Consider the following 19,308-nt stretch of genomic DNA (forward strand, 5'->3'; position numbering starts at 1 on the left):
GCAGAGGCCTCGGATCCAGGCCCAGCGGTGGAACCCCAGAGAAGAGGTTGATGAGGTGGGGTCGCTGGAGCTAGTCAGAAGGTCCCAGCAAGGGGGGAGGCTGGGAGGTGGTATTGCAGACCGGGGGAGGGGAGTTTCGTGAGGTGAATTGGTTCCTGGTGGGAGTCCTCCGTGGCCCACGGAGGAGGGACCGCACTCCCCAAAGCCCGCAGGGAGAGGGGCCTCATGTTACAAGGCATCCTCCCGACGTGGCGGAGGTCACCCCTGCCGCTGGTAAGATCCCAACGACGGTGGGAAAAGGCCATTAATTGGCTGTTACTAGGGTCTCAATTGGCCTCTGGGCGGGAAGGCTGTCGTCGGCCTATCCCACCCCCAGGAAGATCACTTGGCATCGGGCCCTCTGCCCCACCGCCCCCCACAACACCCGTTGCATTACTACATGTCCCCCCATCACCCCCGCCCCATGTGGCCACACAAAATCCAGACTGTAGTACCAGGTAATTGGAAAATTTCAGTTGAATGAATACCTTTAAATTAAAAACAATTGTGTTTTTTTTCAGAATTCATAGTCTTTTATGCAAATTTGCTGGGCTCTTTCTCAACAAATGTTTTAAATTTTGGACAACTGGGTGTTTAACATGGCCACTTTACCTTTACAGTAAATAAACAAGCTTTCAATTACAAGTTTAAATATTTGCAGCCATCTCCAAATGTGGGCTAGAAACTGCTGTTGAAAATATTAGCGGATGGAAGTTTAACACATTGAAAATAAACAAGTTGATGCCTCAGTTGAGATAATGGACAAAAGAATATCATATGAATATAGTAAACATTTGTTTGCTAATATCAACCTCAGTCATTCTAGCCTTATTTGGTTAGTGATTGGAAATAGCTAAATGGTTTAAAATGGGTCTGTTAACGTTTGAAGTATCTGTAATACTTATCCCATAAATTTGTAGGATCCCGAGCTTCTGACCTCTATTAATCTGCTGCCAAACTGCAACTATATCAGCATGATATACTGGAGTAATTTTATACTCCATGCAGATTATCCAGATTATCTGTCATGCTGTATGCCAAGGATATAAAACAGAACAGCGCTAAGGTTGCTGATGTTCTCACTTGCTTGTTTGGTGCCCTCTAATGTAAAAATCTTCACAAAATAGAGCTAAATCCATGAGATTTATGAATGACTGTGACCAGTACAGACCATAGCAAGGATATCATTGCCCTTGAGAGGTGACAGCATTGAGTAAGAACAGGTCTCAGGAATCTATGTTGTCAGGAAAGGTTATGAAAACTGGGCTTAGAGTTGTTGCTGAGTGAGATCCTAGGAGCTGACATAGCAGAAGTCTTCAGAATTCTGAAGTTCAACCAAATTATTCATTTTGACAAATTCCATTGCAATTTGAGAATAAGGAGATGAGAGGGTCAATCCACTAAATCTGCCTTCCCAGTGGGGAACAGTGCTCAAAGTGAACGATGGTTGAAGATAGGCATCCACAACAGTGTAGAACTGATGGTGTAACCTCAGTTCCTTTTGCATCTGGCTCTCGTCTGGGAGTGTGGAATTGATTCATTTATCCTTAGGTGTAAGTAGGAATTTTAGGCAGAACTACTTCACACAACAATAGACCCGATTTTAACTCTGCCCACCTGGTGGGAATGGGATGGGCAGGTCGTCAACACAGTGGTGGGACAGTTAACATTGCATTCCTGACACATTTGCGTCTGCAGCAGCCTCAGATAAATATAAATGTTGGAGTCCGATGACATCATTAGGAACCTGACACGATCTCAACAGCTAACTGCGGCAGCGACGTTCAGTGACTGTCTCACCAATGAAGCCGGGTAGCAGGCAGTATCGCGGTCAGAAAAGGCTCAGGTAATTTATAATTTTTAATCTTCTGTAGGTTTCCTTGCGGGCCCCACAAGGAAACTTCAGGAATCCTCTGCTTCCCTTCCCCTCCTGTAATTGCCTCAGCCCCCACTCTCCCCCTTCCCCCACCCCTAGCCTTCTATCACCTACATAATATACCAGAGATCAACCCTCTGGTCCCTGTGGCATCTTCCTGCCACCCGGTCAAGGGATGCAGTGAGGTGGCAGGGAGGTGGGATTAAAATCAATTAAAAATTGGCAGTTTTGTTCAGTTAAGTAGTCTCTCCTTCATCCTAATGTTCTCATTTTTGGGAGTGAAGGATCTCTAATGTTTCATTATGATTTGTCATAATATCCTGAAACTAGTCTCGTACAGAACCTGGTTTGCAGCCTATTTTCAGCTTGGTGGTGCAAAATGTATATACTTACCACTGAGCCTGGGACATTTTGAGTATTCTGCTGTTTAAAGTTCTTAGGGATGGGTAATAAATGCTGACCTAGCCAGCGATGCCCACATCCCATGAATGAATTTAAAAAATCATGCATCATCGGAGAATTGGCTCATTTGGATCAATGAAACTCCCATTAACTCTTCCACTGTGATGTAATCAATGTATTATAGCAATATGCTATGAGCTGGCGAATGTTCTATGTGGATCCCTGATTTTTTTCCTATGTTCTTAATTAGTTCTCACATTGCCTCCAACTCGCAGGAGCATAAACTAGAATTTCCCAATCAAGTCATAGAATCATACAGCACAGAAGGAGGCAATCTGGCCCATTGTACCTGTGTCAGCTTCGAGTTAGTCCCACCCCCCCTACACTTTTCCCATAGCTCAGCAAATGTTTCCTTTTGAAGCATTTATTCAATTTCCTTTTGCAAGTTACCATTTCATCCCAGGAAGTGCATTCTGGATCATAACAATTTGCTGAGTAAAGAAATTCTCATCTCTGCCACTGACTTTTCTTAAACCTGTGTCCTCTCATTAATGACCCGACTGCCAGTGGAAAGTTCCTCCTAATCAAAACATCTCATAATTTTGAATACCTCTATTAAATCTCCCTTTAACCTTCTTTGCTCTAACTAAGGAGAACAATTCCAACTTCTCTCATCTCTTGATTCCCTCATCTCTGGCACCATTTTGGTAAATCTCTTCTGGACCCTCCCCAGATCCATTTTAAGTACATTTTTCCTCATCCAGTTTAATTTTTCCTGCACGTTATAAAGTCCTTGCTGAATCTGACTGACATGGGCATACACCATTGATTCAACTTCTTTTAGTCTTGAAATATTTGGTCTGGTTAATGGCAATATACAAACTAGATAGGTTAGAGTAAATAGCTCCAATCTGGAGTTCAATGGCCTCTTCTGTTCTGAAGTTTCAACAATTCTATTTGTAGTATTGAAATTACTATTCATGATGTTATCATACAATTGTCTATTGTCTCCAGTGAAACTGCAGAGAAAAACTTGATGCAAGTATGCTAAGTGGTCATACAATAATGTCATTCAGACATTCTCAAGCTTATACAGTTTAAAGTAAGCTTATGTGGGAAATAACTATTAAGTTATATCTGGCATCATAATAATAGAACATGATCAACTAAAAACCTTGCCCAAGTGCTAGAAGAAGTAAATCTAGGCATGTAATATAATAAATCGTATCACCAATTAGGGTCTGTGACTTAATCATTCATATAGTTAGTCTAACTTATTTAGCTACTTAACATCAATATTGAATATGACCAAAATTCTATATGACTTTGGTGTTAGCTGTGGCTTGGTTGATAGCATGCTTGCCTCAATGTTAGAAAGCTGTATGTTCAAGTCCCACTCCAGTGACTTGAGCATAGAAATCAAGGTTGACCCTCTTGTGCAGTACTGAGGGAGTGCTGTGCTGTCAGATGGACATCAAAGATCCGGTGGCTCTACTTCGAAGAAGTGAAGGTGGGCTATCCCCGCTGTTCAGGCCAAAATCTATCCTTCCATAAACATCACAAAAATAGGTGATCTGGCCATTATCACATTGCTGTTTGTGGGAGCCTGCTGTGCGCAAATTGGTTGCTGTGTTTCCAACATTACTACAGTGACTACACTTCAAAAGTACTTAATTAACTGTAAAGTGCTTTGGGATGTCTAGTTGTTGCAAAAGGTGCTAGAAAATATGAGCTTTTTATGACTTGGCCACATGTTTGGGAATTAGAAGGGATGATATTGTTGTTCCTTATCCACACCACCACCCCCGCCTCCCCCACACCACTCCCCCCCCCCCCCCCCCCCCCCCACCATTCCTGGGCACTAAACAAAAATGACTGCATCCATTCAGCCCGAGAAACACTTAGAATTCCTTTCCTAGGCCATTTAAATTGCCTGGGGCTGCCCTCTTGCAGACCAATCCCCTGCCAGTGCCTATCTTAGCCCTGGCAGTAGAGGCAGGTCTATCAGGAGTCTCTCAGGCCTGCAGCTGCCTACCTGGTCCTGATTATTGGGACCACCATGGAGAGCTAGGATTGCCAGTCATCCCAGATTGCTTGGAGTCTTCAATAAAGGAAGAAGAATCTCCTGGGCACTGCTGCTTGACAACCTGGGAGATTGTCCCCACTACAATGACTCATGCACAGTGATGAGGAAGCTCTTTAAATTTCCTGCCAATGCCCACCCCCTGCCCCATGATGTCATTGCCTGCCACAGAGAAACTGCCTCCAGCTTGGTGACATCAACCCATTGGTGTTAACTTTGTGTCTCATTGAAGAATAATGGGGGCTTTTGGGGTTAATGAGGTCATTTCTGGCAAGTAGGGATAACCTCCAGAAGCAGGATCTGCTGGTGGATAAATAACTAGGGAGCAGGACTGGGAAGACTGGTGAGGTTGGGAATATATAAATGAGGACTTGAGGGAAGGGAATCGGGGATTGGGGGGGAGATAGGGTATTCAGTCAAGTAGAACTTGTGGGAGAGGAGGACAGGTTACTGGAGCTTGGGTCTTAAGAGAGGACTGGGTGTTGTGGTTGGGAGAGTGGAGCATTGGGGAGAGGTTGACAAATGGGGCTCAGAGAAAGAGGGAGACTGAGGGATGGGTAATGGGTATGGGGTTTGGGTGGGGGAGATTGGGAGACTGGGGGCTCAAGGGCAGGGGAACTGGAGGTTGAGTGGAGAGGATAGAAAGGGACAGGAGTTGGGGAGATAAAAGTAAGGGCAGGACGAGTATCTGGACTGAGAGTCTGGGAAATAGAGGGCTGAGATTGGGGCTTGGACAGAGGAGGGGGAGAAGAGGGAGATTGGGGACTAGATCAGGGGATTAGAGATAGGCTGAGTGAGTATGAAGACTGTACTATTGGAGTCAGGAGTATGAAGATTCAAGCAGGAGGGAAGTGAAGAAGATTAAGGAACATGGGGACAGAATGGAGGGACAGAGTGGGAGGTGAGAGGGAGACTGGGCACTGAGGGTTGGGGTAGTTGGAGCTCAGGTAGGGAAAAAATGGTTTGAGATTTGTGGATGAGTGTGGGCCCTAGCACTTCCTGCAAGACTAAGAGCAGCATGAAAATAGCAAGGGGTGCTGAGAGAGGAACAGACAATAAAAGGGTGAGTGTAACCTGGCGACTTTACTCTGGGTAAATAGTGAAAGATTGTTTGTACTGGTGGATTAAAGAGGAACAGGAGGATGGAGACTGAGGATTCTCAATGGAAAAACCAAGAGGGAAGGGAGAAAAGAGTTTTCCACTATGGGATGCATCATGACGTGTCTATTGAGGCCATGACGAGAACATCATTTAGAAAGGAACCTTGGCTAATTTTCCCTATCTCTATCCCAGGTCAGTGGGTATGATCAGGAACTGGAACCCTGGTTGATGTTTGTAGGGCCACTCATTCGATGTATCCCATTCAATGAAAGTCATCGACTTACCCCTATGTTTGCACAGCATTTTGATGTAGTAGAAAAGATTGGTGCACAGGTTGAATGGAGAAGGTGTCCCTGATTTCCTGATCATGTCACGGATCAGCATGGCCCTCCCAAACTTCCACTCGATGTCTGACTGCGCCTGGATCCGCTGGTAGGTGTCACTCATCATGGCGATTAGCAAGTTAATCAGGACAATCAGGGTCATGACAAGATACATTCCAAACACAAACTTGACGATGAATTGGGTAAAAGTAGGTGTCCGATACAATGGGGGTAAAGTGTCAGGATCCACCATCCCAAACAGAGCAAAGAAAAGTAGGACAGTAATATCCAAAGGGTCTTGAATATCATAATACTCCCCTTTAGAACCTGAACTATTTCTAGCAGATGGGTTGACTGGCTGTACAGGGTATACAGGTTGGTAAACAGCTGAAAGTTGCATGGTAAAGGCTACATGAAACAGGGCCAGAATGACTGCAAACCTGGCCAGGTCCTTCATCAGGTCTCGGATAATGACAGCCCAGGGGCCGAAGAGGTGGTGGAAGGTTAGGAACTCCAAAAATTGCACGAAGCAAAGAGTCATGGCCACGGCAAGGAAAATGTTTCGACCAAAGAAGCAGTGAAGGCGGTCATGGTCCTGAAAAGCAAATGCAAGGAGGTGACAGAAGACAGCAATGGCTGAAAATCCCAGGATGAAAACTCGAATCCACGCTAGTCCTGCTCTCTCCCCAGGGTGCGTCAGTTCTGAGACCAGCATTCCTGAAAGCCAAGCTAACAGGAGCCATTCATTCCAACAGGGCAGCATCCGCCCTTCATATATTGGGCTAAGTGGGGGATAGACTATGGTTAATATAAATAATACCAGCAGAAAAATATGAGAAACCAAATGGCTCATGAATTTCATAATCGGAATCCTGTTGAACTGGTGCTTAAGCGGAAGGGAGAACATCAGCCAGATAGGGGGGCAAATAAGGAAGGTAAAGAACAAAAGGACTATTTTCCAGTGGGCCCACTTCAAGTTCCCGTACCAGACATCGGTCAGGTACTTCTGAACCGCTGGGTGAGCCACCACATCCTTCTGTTCACATTCTATTAAAGAGTCCAACATTGTAGTGCCACGATGGTCCACGGCACGGAGCAGGTATCCAGCGCTTCTGCAACCAGATGCCACGGTGAGGAGCTCCTTAGCCATGTTTTCGCAGTACTTGGCCGCTTCCAGCAACTCCATGGACCTCTCTTTTTCCTTCAGAGCTGTGATGCTAAAAGCACGGGAGAGCTTGATGGCAGTGTCCATGGGGGCAGATGAGTGCAGTACAAACTCTTCGATGACCTTGTTTCTATTGAGTTTCCCACATACCATGAGGTCAAAGATAAACTGCAAGAAAATACACAAAGGTTGTGTTAGTTATTCTGATGAGCTACAATTTATCACAGAGCATTGATAGAAGTAGAGCATATCAATAATATCACCTGCACTTCTATAGTGCCTTATCCATTGAAATGTCTCACAGCCTTTCACACAATGGGGGGTAATTTAATTTTGTTAGATAGTGTCAAATGGATGATAGCAGATTGGCAGCCTATCTCTCACAATTTTACAGAGAATTACATAGAATTTACAGCACATTAACAGACCATACATCTAACTCCATCAATATATCCCTCTATTCCTTTCTCCTTTATGTGTTGATCCAGCTTCCCCTTAAATGAATCTATGCTATTGGCCTGAACTGATGAAGGGTGACGGATGAAACACAGGCCGGAATTTTGCACCCCCTGCAGGAGCGGGCTGGAGGGGGCATGGGGTTGGGGGGTGTGCATAAAATTGAGTGAGAGGCAGGGGGTGCAGTTCCCATTGCCTTCCCGCCCCCAGTTGCAATTTAAGGGCCTCCTCCCGCCATTGCTGGTACATTCAGTGGCGGGTGGGCAGTTCAGTAGTTCAGAAGGCCGCGGCGGGCTGTGAGGGGGCCTTCCTGATCGAGCATCCAATCTGGGATGTGGAAGAAGGGGAGAAAGAAGAGACCAGAATGAACCTGGACAGTAGCTGGCCAATGCCATTTTTCAATGGAGAATAGCAAACAACAGATCAACCATGACCGTATTGAATGGAGGAGTAGCCTCGAAGGGCCGAATGGCCTACACCTAATCCTATTTTTCTATGTTTCTATTCCATCTGCCGTTGGAAAAGAGTGAATTCTGAGGAGAGGTAGTAACCTTGGGGGGGGGGGGGGGGAGGCGGGAGGAATTAAAGGACAACATATCCAAGTCACAAAGCACCGAAGCTTGCGATGGCACAGTGAGTTCCCCCATACAGGCATGACTGGCAGGATCCTGGATTCCCCCACTATTTGTGAGATCATGTTATGCCTCGTATGGTGAGTGGTAAGTGCATCCTCATGAAGCAGCCAAACTTACTGCTTAGAACTATATTCAGTCCCCCACAGTGCTGGGTTCAAACAGCAATTGGTCCAAAAGAGATTGGCTGCCGCTGAAATATGGGGCTTACCAATGTCACTGAAATTTTTGGGCCATAATTTACCTCTGAACCAATGGGTCTCAGATTCACAGAATGACAGAAGTGTTACAGCGAAGAGGAAGCCATTCAGCCCATTGTGTCTACAACGGCTGTCCTAACGTGCATTTCCCTGCCTTCTCCCTGTAACCCTGCACATTCTTCCTTTTCATATAACAGTTTAATTCCCTTTTGAAGGCCTCAATTGAACCTCTGCCACACTCTCAGGCAGTGCATTCCAGACCTTAACCACTCACTGCATGAAAAAGCTTTTCCTCATATCACTTTTGCTTCTTTTACCAATTACTTTAAATCTGTGCCCTATCGTTCTCGATCCTTTCACAAGTGGGAACAGCTTCTCCTTATCTACTCTGGCCAGACCTCCTCATGATTCTGAATACCTCTATCAAATCACCTCTCAGCCTTCTCTTCCCAAAGGAAAACAGTCCCAACTTCTCCAATCTATCTTCACAACTGAAGTTCTTCATCCCTGGCATCATTCTCGTGAATCTTTTCTGCATCCTCTCTAATGCTTTCACATCCTTCCTAAAGCTCAGAACTGGATGCAATACTTCAACTGAGGCCGAACTAGTGTCTTATACAAGTTCAACATAACCTCCTTGCTCTTGTACTCTATGCCCTATTGATAAAGCCCAGGATACTGTATGCTTTATTAACCGCTCTCTCAACCTGTCATGCCACCTTCAATGACTTATGCACATATACACCCAGGTAAAGCCTGGCTCAGGTATAAAATTAAAACCCAACCCAGGCATAACCCGACAACAGTCAACCGAAACCCGAGTCCTTTAATTTTTTTAAATGCCCGACCCAAACCGACCCGAACCCGACATATATAGTTGGGTTTGGTCGGGTAGCCAGGCTTTACTGCAGAGTGCGGAGTCCGGACTGCACGTTTCCCGCCTTGACGTCCTGAATGTTCATTTGAAGATTACTTCCCGGAGCAAGGCAGCACTGTCCATGTCCAGCCCGACCTGACCCAAGCCCGAATGCTGAACCCGACACTTGCCATTAGGTCGGGACAGGTTCGAGTCAGGTAGCCATGCTTTACACCCAGGTCCCTCTGCTCCTGCACCCCCTTTAGAATTGTACCCTTTATTTTATATTATCTCTCCATGTTCTTCTTACCAAAATGAATCACTTCACATTTCTCTGCATTGAACTTCATCTGCCACCTGTCTATCCATTCCATCAACTTGTCTATGTCCCTTTGCAGTTCTGCACTATCCTCCTCACAATTCTATCTGGCATCTGTCGTAAGCACACTTTTTCTTCTTTATTTTAATCTCTATCCCTTTCATCATCCAGGGAGCTCTGGTCTCAAGTGACAAACACAATAAGCTAATGTGGACTGATAGTCCAAGAAAAGGTAACGTCTGCGGCTAAAGTCTGCTCAACCCCCACATTAAAAATGACTTCTTTAATAATAACTGGAAGTGTACTCTGTCAGAATTTAATCATTGAAATCTAAGCACCCTCTAAGCTTTTTCACCTGACTTCTCAGACTACAAATCAATAGCAATCAAGACAGTACATAAGTGAATTGCTCCCAGCCCTCTCCATCAAGGCTGCTTTGAGTCAGCTACCAGGAAAGACAAGATAGGGGCTCAGAGACAATTCTTCTCATTATGAGGTGCTTGGATTTTGCCTGGCAAAGCACTGCAGCTGTGATCTGGAGATCAGTTACAGGAAGGATTGAACTGTTATCTCACTGGTACTGTAATTCATTGCTCTGACAGGCTACCAAAAAGCATGTACTTTTGGAAAATGACAAGAAGGCTAGAAGACCAAGCGATAGACAGCCTGTCAAACCATAACCAGCTATTACCAACAACTAGAAGCTAGCCAGCAGAAGCATCTAACCATAGCCAACAGAAATTGTCCATCTACCACCAGCTCCCAGCCAGCCAAGCTGAAGCCAGCTAACCGCACCAGCAGAGAGTTAACCACACCAGCAGCCAGCTACCATCCTGTAGCCAGCTGTGAGCAGCCTGCGAGCTCCCAGCAAGCCACCAGCAGCCAGTTGCAACTGGTTCAGTCACAAAAATAGCCAACGAATTATAAATTACATTATAGATTTTTTTGGGCACAATGTTATTGATTAAGTCACAAGAATGACCAATTGATCCCAACACTGTAGACTCCAATTATAAATAGCAAAAATATTACACCTTTCAGCAAAATCAGATATGAGCTGACTGTGGAACAAGCAAACAAAAATTAATAAACAAGTTTGTTTCACTGACTCTGCCTGGTAACTTACTCTATAGATGGATTGTGAAATACGTCTTGTATTAATTTCCTTTTTACTCATATTTCCTGAGTTTTTGAATCTTTTGGCAATACATAAACAATTTATCTGGATCGATATTACCAAACCCTTTATAATTCTTAAAACTCAAATTGGGTCACCTTGCAGTCACTTCTTTTCCAATGAGAACAAAATCAACCCCCTTCCTCATAATGCTAGCTGATGAACACAGGAATTCATCAGAAGATAGAATCAGAGGTGACACGAGGGATAGAAAAGAATATGCAGCGAGTTGTTATGATCTGGAATGCACTGCCTGAAAGGATGGTGGAAGCAGATTCAATAGTAACTTTCACAAGAGAATTGGATAAATACTTGAAGGGGAAAATTTTGCAGGATATAGGGGGAAAGCAGGGGAGTGGGACTAATTGGATAGCTCTTTCAATAGACGCATGATGGGCTAAATGGCCTCCTTCAGCGTCTTATTACAGGACGATATATATGGACTGGTAAGATGGGCAGAGCAGTGGCAAATGGAATTTAATCCTGAGAAGTGTGAGGTGATGCATTTTGGGAGGACTAACAAGGCAAGGGAATATACAATGGATGGTAGGACCCCAGGAAGTACAGAGGGTCAGAGGGACCTTGGTGTACTTCTCCATAGATCACTGAAGGCAGCAGCACAGGTAGATAAGGTGATTAAGAAGGCATATGGGATACTTGCTTTTATTAGCTGAGGTATAGAACATAAGAGCAGGGAGGTTATGATGGAGCTGCATAAAATGCTAGTTAGGCCACAACTGGAGTACTGTATACAGTTCTGGTTGCCACACTATAGGAAGGATGTGATTGCACTGGAGAGGGTGCAGAGGAGATTCACCAGGATGTTGCCTGGGCTGGAGTATTTCAGCTATGAAGAGAGACTGAAAAGGCTAGGGTTGCTTTCCTTAGACTAGAGAAGGCTGAGGGGGAACTGATTGAGGTATACAAAATTATGAGGGGCATAGATAGGGTAGATAGGAAGAAACTTTTTCCCTTAGTGGTTGGAATCTGAAACACACTGCCTGAAGGGGTGGTAGAGGCAGGAACCCTCACACCATTTATGAAGTATTTAGATGAGCACTTGAAACGCCATAGTGTACGAGGCTACAGGCCAAGCGCTGGAAAATGGGATTAGAATAGATAGGTGCTTGATGGCCGGCACAGACACGATGTGCCGAAGGGCTGTATAACTCTATAATTCCATGAAATCTTCATTATACTTAAGGTGTTATAAAATGTAGCATTCTGTCCATGTTGATTCTACAGATGTGTTGTCCACAGTTTTGCATTTCAGCCACCTACCTTGCGATCCTCTGTTAGTTTAAGGGTGATGTTGTTCTTTCGGATTAAAAAGCTCACCACCTCTTGGTGATGGTCAGCTGCTGCATACTGGATGGGAATCTTTCCTTCCTTACATTCCAGCTTGGAAGGAGCTCCGCTTTCCACCAGGAACTGCACCGTATCAAGGTAACCAGACTTTGCTGCAAAATGCAATGGTGTCCAACCATTCTGCACAAAGGAGAGAAAATGGCCAATTCAATTCAATCCTCTGTGATCATTTTCTCTCTCCACCTCAATGTTGCCCTCCCCTTCTATTTTCCCCTTGGTACAATGTACTTTCCTCTGACAGTTTTGAGTTGCGGGACTGTAGCTGATTTTACTTTCCTTTCGTAGGACAGTGAAGGTAGGCTCCCTCTTTATCATGACAAATATTGGGACCTTGCTTTGTACAGAATTAAAGATGGGAACCAGTGTCCTGCAAAAGCATGTTGAAACACCCTACACACTGCGCTTGTTACACTTTGGTCAAAAATTAACTCTTCAATTAAATCCTCTTATTACTGAATTAGACAAAAAATGAAAAGAATATACAAAGGCTTGTCATCTTCTCATCCTACTGAAGATTACAACGTACAATTGGATAGGAATATAATGCACCAGGGTTGAAATTGCCAAGAAATAGACCTCGGGGCAGGAGGGAGTTGGTGCGGGGTTGGGGGGGGGTGGTGCGCAGGGGTGGTGCAGGGTGAAGAGGGTAATTTTAACTTTTATTGCCATAAAGGTTGGGCAATATCAAATTGGCCGCCTGTTTTATATTCTGACCAATTCTGAAGTTGAGGAAAAATAAAAATAAGGCGCGGCGCAAAATGGGTGAGCAACTCGTTATCACTAGTTTTAACTTGGCAATAAGAGTCAAAATTACTGCCGGGATGGGGAAATACAACACAAGGGGAATGTGGGAAACAGTGCATGGGGGAGAACCAGGAATAGAGCACAACAGGATAGTTCTTGGAGGATAGTGAGATCATGGATTTAAATATTAAAACCACTGTGCCTGGAGAGAAGTAAGGGCTTACCTGTTTAATAATGCTGGAAATCCAGTGAACAATGGTGCCAGGCGTTTGAATAATTTTTTTAGATCTGAATCAATTGGCATCTGAGGGAAAACTTTGTCCATTGTGACTTATCTTTAAAGCTCTAGCATTTGTTTAGGATGACAGCAAGACTAATCATTCACAGAGTGAATCACAACTTCTTGCTTGTAAGAGATGTTCCCTCACCTAGTGCAGTGATGTCTAGTATTGACTGAGAAAAGAAACAGCTTCCATCATTTGCACTTTATCAGACTGGCACCTGTATTGACACAGATACATCCTGGGTGATGTAGACTATCAGACAGGTACATTCTGGAGGTGTAGACTGCCAGACTGGTATATTCTGTGTGATGCAGATTATCAGATTGGCATTTTCTATGAGGTGTAGACTATCAGATTGGCATATTATGGGTGATATAGTCTATCAGACTGGTACATTTTGGGACATGTAGATGATCAGGCTGGTACATTCTAGGAGTGCAGAATACCAGATACGTATAGAATCATTTATTCTGGGTGACATAGATTATCAGACTGGTAGATATCGACTATCAGACTGGTATATTATGGGTGATGTAGACTACCAGACTGGTATATTCTGACACATGTAGACTATCAGACTGTTACATTCTGGGTGTTGTAGACTAACAGACTGGTATATTCTGAGAGATGCAATAGCACGGAAGACCTGTGCTCCAGAACTTGCCGCGCCCCTAGTCAAGCTGTTCCAGTACAGCTACAACACTGGCATCTACCTGGTAATGTGGAAAATTGCCCAGGTACGTCCTGTACACAAAAAGCAGGACAAGTCCAACCTGGCCAATTACCGCCCCAGTAGTCTACTTTCAATCATCAATAAAGTGATGGAAGGTGTCATCAACAGTGCCATCAAGCAGCACTTGCTTAGCAATAATCTGCTCAGTGACACACAGTTTGAGTTCCGCCAGGGCCACTCAGCTCCTGACCTCATTACAGCCTTGGTTCAAACATGGACAAAAGAGCTGAACTCAAGAGGTGAGGTGAGAGTGACTGCCCTTGACATTATGGCAGCACTTGACTGAGTATGGCATCAAGGAGCCCTAGCAAAACTTAAGTCAATGGGAATCAGGGAGAAAACTCTCCGCTGGTTGGAGTCATACCTAACGCAAAGGAAGATGGTTGTGATTGTTGGAGGTCAATCATCTGCGCTCCAGGACATCACTGCAGGAGTTCCTCAGGATAGTGTCGTAGGCCCAACCATCTTCAGTTGCTTCATCAATGAACTTCCTTCAATCATAAGGTCAGAAGTGGGGATGTTCGCTGATGACTGCACAATGTTCAGCACCATTCGCGACTTCTCAGATACTGAAGCAGTCCGTGTAGAAATGCAGCAAGACCTGGACAATATCCAGGCTTGGGCTGATAAGTGGCAAGTAACATTCATGTCACACAAGTGCCAGGCAATGACCGTCTCCAACAAGAGAGAATCTAACCATCTCCGCTTGACATTCAATGGCATTACCGTCACTGAATTCCCCCACTATCAACATCCTAGGGGCTACCACTGACCAGAAACTGAACTGGAGTAGCCATATAAATACTGTGGCTACAACAGCAGGTCAGAAGCTAGGAATCCTGTGGTGAGTAACTCACCTCCTGACTCCCCAAAGCCTGTCCACCATCTACAAGGCACAAGTCAGGAGTGTGATGGAAAACTCTCCACTTGCCTGGATGGGTGCTGCTCCAACACTCAAGAAGCTCGACACCATCCAGGACAAGGCAGCCCGCTTGATTGGCACACTATCCACAAACATTCATTCTCTCCGCCACCGACGCACAGTGACAGCAGTGTGTACCATCTTCAAGATGCACTGCAGCAACGCACCAAGGCTCCTTAGACAGCACCTTCCAAACCTGCGACCTCTACCAATTAGAAGGATAAGGGCAGCAAATGCATGGGAACACCACCACCTGCAAGTTCCACTTCAGGTTACACACCATCCTGACTTGGAACTATATCGCCATTGCTTCACTGTCGCAGGGTCAAAATATTGGAACTCCCTGCCTAACAGCACTGTGGGTATACCTACCCCAAATGGACTGCAGCGGTTCAAGAAGGCAGCTCACCACCACCTTCTCAAGGGCAATTAGGTATGGGCAATAAATGCAGGCCTAGCCAGCAATGGCCACATCCCATGAAAAATTTTTTAAAATGTAGACTATCAGACTGGTACACAAATTGATGCTGATGCATTCTAGGAGAGGTTGCTCACCAATGTAGTAATGATATCAGTACATTCTGGAATTGGCTAGTTCTTTTTCATGCAGGGACCTGGGGAAGCATAAAAATTCAAGTCCCAGGCTTCTAACATGAAGGCAGGCCTCCAAAAATAAAACATTCATGAGGATGGTTAAACACACAAAAATCAAATGGATAGAGAACTTTGTTGATATTACTGTGAATTATTTAATTTTCTTTTTAAACGTTATAGATAAAACCTCACTTTATGACTAAGAGCACTAACAGATCAAGCTGACTCAGCAATATCATAAATAATTGGTGATATCAGGAGATAAACATTAATGCTAATCACCAGCTGGAGTCTTGCTTTGGACTTCAATTCTCGGGAGAACTGCAGTCTAAGTGCTCTTAAAATTATTTGAGGTGTGGAAATATCTAACCTGGTGGAGCTGTGTCATGCATCTGCAGCTGAATCGTACTGCTTTAATTATGGTGTGATCTAAATTTAAAAATAGTCCACTGTGAACAGGTGAGTGACTGGCCTGGTGTAAAGGATATATATTGTGGTTTAGGATGCACTTTTCGAGCTATCTAATCCAAGCAAAAAAAAATTGAAAGAAAACTCCACGCAAATGAAGGCAGGACATATAGAATTCAAATTATTTCAAAGTGTAGCGTTTCTTGCTCCTTCTCGCCCACCTTGTCTGTGACGTTGATCTCAGCCCCCTGACCAAGCAGTGCTCGCGCCATCTCAATGTGACCATTGGCTGCCGCCAGGTGCAGGCAGGTACGCCCTCTTTTGTCTTTGAGGTGCAGCTGGGAGGTGGATTTACTCAGGAGGAGCCCAATGACTGCAGTGTGGCCATTCTGCGCTGCGAGGTGCAGTGGGGTGGAGCCCTGGAATAAAATTCAACTGATTACCACCTTATTTATGCAGTCTCCTGCTCAAATGCTAGTTCAACACTGTGTCCGCACAAGGAAAACATGTTACACACAATAAAAAAATGAAATGGCCAACATTCCAGTGACAATATATATTTGCGTTAATGCCCTCTTGTTCCAGAACGTGTGCAAGCACATTATCATGTCATTTACACATGAGGGCACTGTGAATAAAAGAACACCTGGTTCTTCTGAGTTATCTTTCAATCTAAAGGTAAATGTTTGCCAAACCTGTCTCAATGAAGACCTTGTTCATGTTAAAGAATACACAGTAAACGAGCTGAGTTCTACCTACCTTCCAAGTTATTACCAGTGATTGCATATGCTTACTGTAAAGTGAGTGCAGGACATGAGGGGATGTCATTTTGTTAATGCAACTTAATAACAATGTAGGCAACGTCCATGACAGCTACTTACTCACCTCGTGCATCCATTTTCTTTTTTATAAATATCATCACGGACAGGACTCATCTGCAGAGCACTGGGTCCATCCATTGGGTTTAATGTAAAATATATGCTGAACAGTAAATTGCATGGTTTGGTGCCCCTGGCATGGAGCTTCACATGGCAGAAGCATATAACAGGAATACCAGACATGTAGGTCAGTCTGCCTGGAACAATTTTCCATTGATGAATGAATGAATGAAATTTTTAATACGTGTTAACATTGTGTTGTAAATTTTGCACTATAATAGGGAAAGAGGAATTCCTGGTGGTGAGTCTGCTCTGAACAGTGATTCATGTAATGCCAACAAAGAACTGTAGTGTTTATAGGCTGCACCTCTCCCATACGTTTTGAGATACCACTGACCTTTAAGATATTTGGAGCATTTTCAAGTGCTGATCACTATTGTAAATCAAAAAAAAAAGCAAGCTGGTTTGTTTCAATTTGGGTTCTGAGAATTGTTTATAAGAATGCACTGATGTGTATTTGTGCATGTCTCTGTGTACATGTCTATGAGTATGTGCGTGTGAATGAACGTGTAATCAGAACTTGGATGCACCCTATGACGTTAAGCTAACTCAATGGAAGCAAAACTATTAGAAGGCAGTGGAAGCTTCTCAGAGACAGAAAGGTTTTATTTTCCACCAAAAGTTACTTGGAATTTCTGAGTTGTGAGTTAATTCTTTCTGCCCCAATACCCCCCCACCCCCAATACCCCTCACCCCCAGCACCCAACAATTTCAAGGTTGATATTTCTGACTTACTTTATACCATCCAATATTTCACACTCCTTCTCCTTAACTGCAGTCTGTGCATTGTCCCCCTCTTTTGTGAAGACAGATGCAAAGTACTGATGAAGAATCATGCCCACATCTTCCGCCTCCACACACAGGCTACATATTTTTGGTCTCTAATAGACCCTACTTCTTCCTTAGTTATCCTCTTGCTCTTTATCTATTTATAAAACTTCTTTGGGTTTTCCTTTATTTGACTTGCCAAAATTTTTTTCATACCCTCTCTTTGCTTTCCTAATTTCCTTTTCAATTGCACTCCGCACTTTCTATGTTCCTCTATGCTTTCTGTCTTCACTAGACTCCTTGCATTGCATTGAAGTATATACCATTAATCACTGAACAACTCCTTTATTGTCTATTTTCTAGCCTTTGTTTCCTCTGTATTCCATACTTGCTGACTAATCTTTTTGTCTTCCATTTCCAGCTTTGCTTCTGTCCCTTCCGAGTTTATGCTCAGGTTCCCATACCACTGCCAAGCTTATTTAAACCCTCTCCATTGATACCATAAGCACTCATTTTATTGTCATCCATAGGTTCTTAAAACAAAAAAAGTTACACAAAAAAAACATGAAAAGGGAAAAGAAAAAAATTCAACTGGTGTTCAAAATAGAGTTGTTCAAATCATCAAGAGTTTTGACAGAGTTAATAAGGAGAATATGTTTCCACTGGCAGGAGGGTTGGGAACCAGAATTTTTCCTATGAGGAAAAGTAGTCTGGGGTTGTTTCCTTTGGAACACAGGAGGCTGAGGGGAGATTTAATTGAAGTGTATAAAATTATGAGGGGACTAGACAGAGTGGTAGGAAGGACCTGGCTCATTATGAACAGCAAACCCAACTGCTGCATCCCACTCTCTCGTCATGCTTCCTGCACAGTGTGCCCGTTGGGGGCTAACCTTGCCAATCTCCTTCCTCCAACTCACCTCGCCACTGCTGATCCTATGGGCACTGCCAGTGTATTAGCTCTCATCACCCCTCTCCGCATCTCCCTCCAGAATGTCTGCTCACTTGTGAACAAGGCCTTCGCCATCCATTACCTTATTGTAGATGATTTCATCGACATCATGACCTTAACAGAAACCTGGCTGAAGTGTAATGACACCTCTCCCCTTAATGAAGCCTCCTTGCCGGGTTATATCTTCCACCACTTGCCCTGTGATGTGGTGCTTATCACGAGATCACACCGTGGCCTGACCACCTACTCCTTTGGCACTTTCTCCTCCTTTGAGCATCTCACCTTGTCCCACCCTCTCACTACTCAGTCAAAATCATTGTTCTCTATCACCCTCCCGAGAATGTTAAGAATTTTCTCACCGAGATATCTTCACTGCCTTTCTCCCTCAGTCTCTGCACCGAATTACTTCTCCTCCTCGGTGATTTCAACCTTCATCTTAACTCATCATGTTCTTTCACCTCTGAGTTCACTGCCCTCTTATCCTCCCTAAATTTCTCCCTCCATGTAAGCACCAAACCCATATTCACAGCCACTCCCTTGACCTTGCCTTCTCATGTTCCAGTACAGCTACAACAGTGACATCTACCCAGCAATGTTGAAAATTGCCCAGGTATATTCTGTGCACAAAAAGGACAAATCCAACCCGGCAAATTACTGCCCTATCAGTCTACACTTGATCATCAACAAAGTGATGGAAGGGGTCATCAACAGTGCTATCAATCGGCACTTGCTCAGCATAACTGCTCAGTGACACTCAGTTTGGGTTCCACTGGGGCCACTCAGCTCCTGACCTCATTACAGCCTTACTTCAAACATGGACAAAAGAGCTGAACTGCAGAAATGAGAGTGACTGCCCTTGACATCAAGGTGACATTTGACTGAGTGTGGCATCAAGCAGCCCGAGCAAAACTGGAGTCAATGGGATCATGGGAAAACTCTCCACTATTTAGAGTCATACCTAGCGCAAAGGA

The 19,308-nt window shown here is 44.3% G+C and overlaps 1 protein-coding gene across 6 annotated transcripts in view; it reads right to left on the bottom strand.

Annotated features, from left to right (window-relative positions):
• The window catches only part of trpn1 (transient receptor potential cation channel, subfamily N, member 1), a 375,819-nt gene that overhangs the window by 18,120 nt on the left and 338,391 nt on the right, over positions 1-19,308 (bottom strand). For 5 of the 6 annotated variants that reach the window (XM_068031339.1, XM_068031338.1, XM_068031337.1 and 2 more), the window contains 3 exons: positions 15,904-16,101; positions 11,911-12,117; positions 5,786-7,157 (listed from right to left, as the gene is read on the bottom strand). In XM_068031339.1, the coding sequence (XP_067887440.1) occupies positions 5,786-7,157; positions 11,911-12,117; positions 15,904-16,101 (1,777 nt within the window). The remainder of the gene's footprint in view (positions 1-5,785; positions 7,158-11,910; positions 12,118-15,903; positions 16,102-19,308) is intronic. The other variant, XM_068031340.1, reaches the window with a different exon arrangement.

Source organism: Heterodontus francisci, chromosome 5 (assembly GCF_036365525.1).
Source record: "Heterodontus francisci isolate sHetFra1 chromosome 5, sHetFra1.hap1, whole genome shotgun sequence".
Classification (NCBI taxonomy): Eukaryota; Metazoa; Chordata; class Chondrichthyes; order Heterodontiformes; family Heterodontidae; genus Heterodontus; species Heterodontus francisci.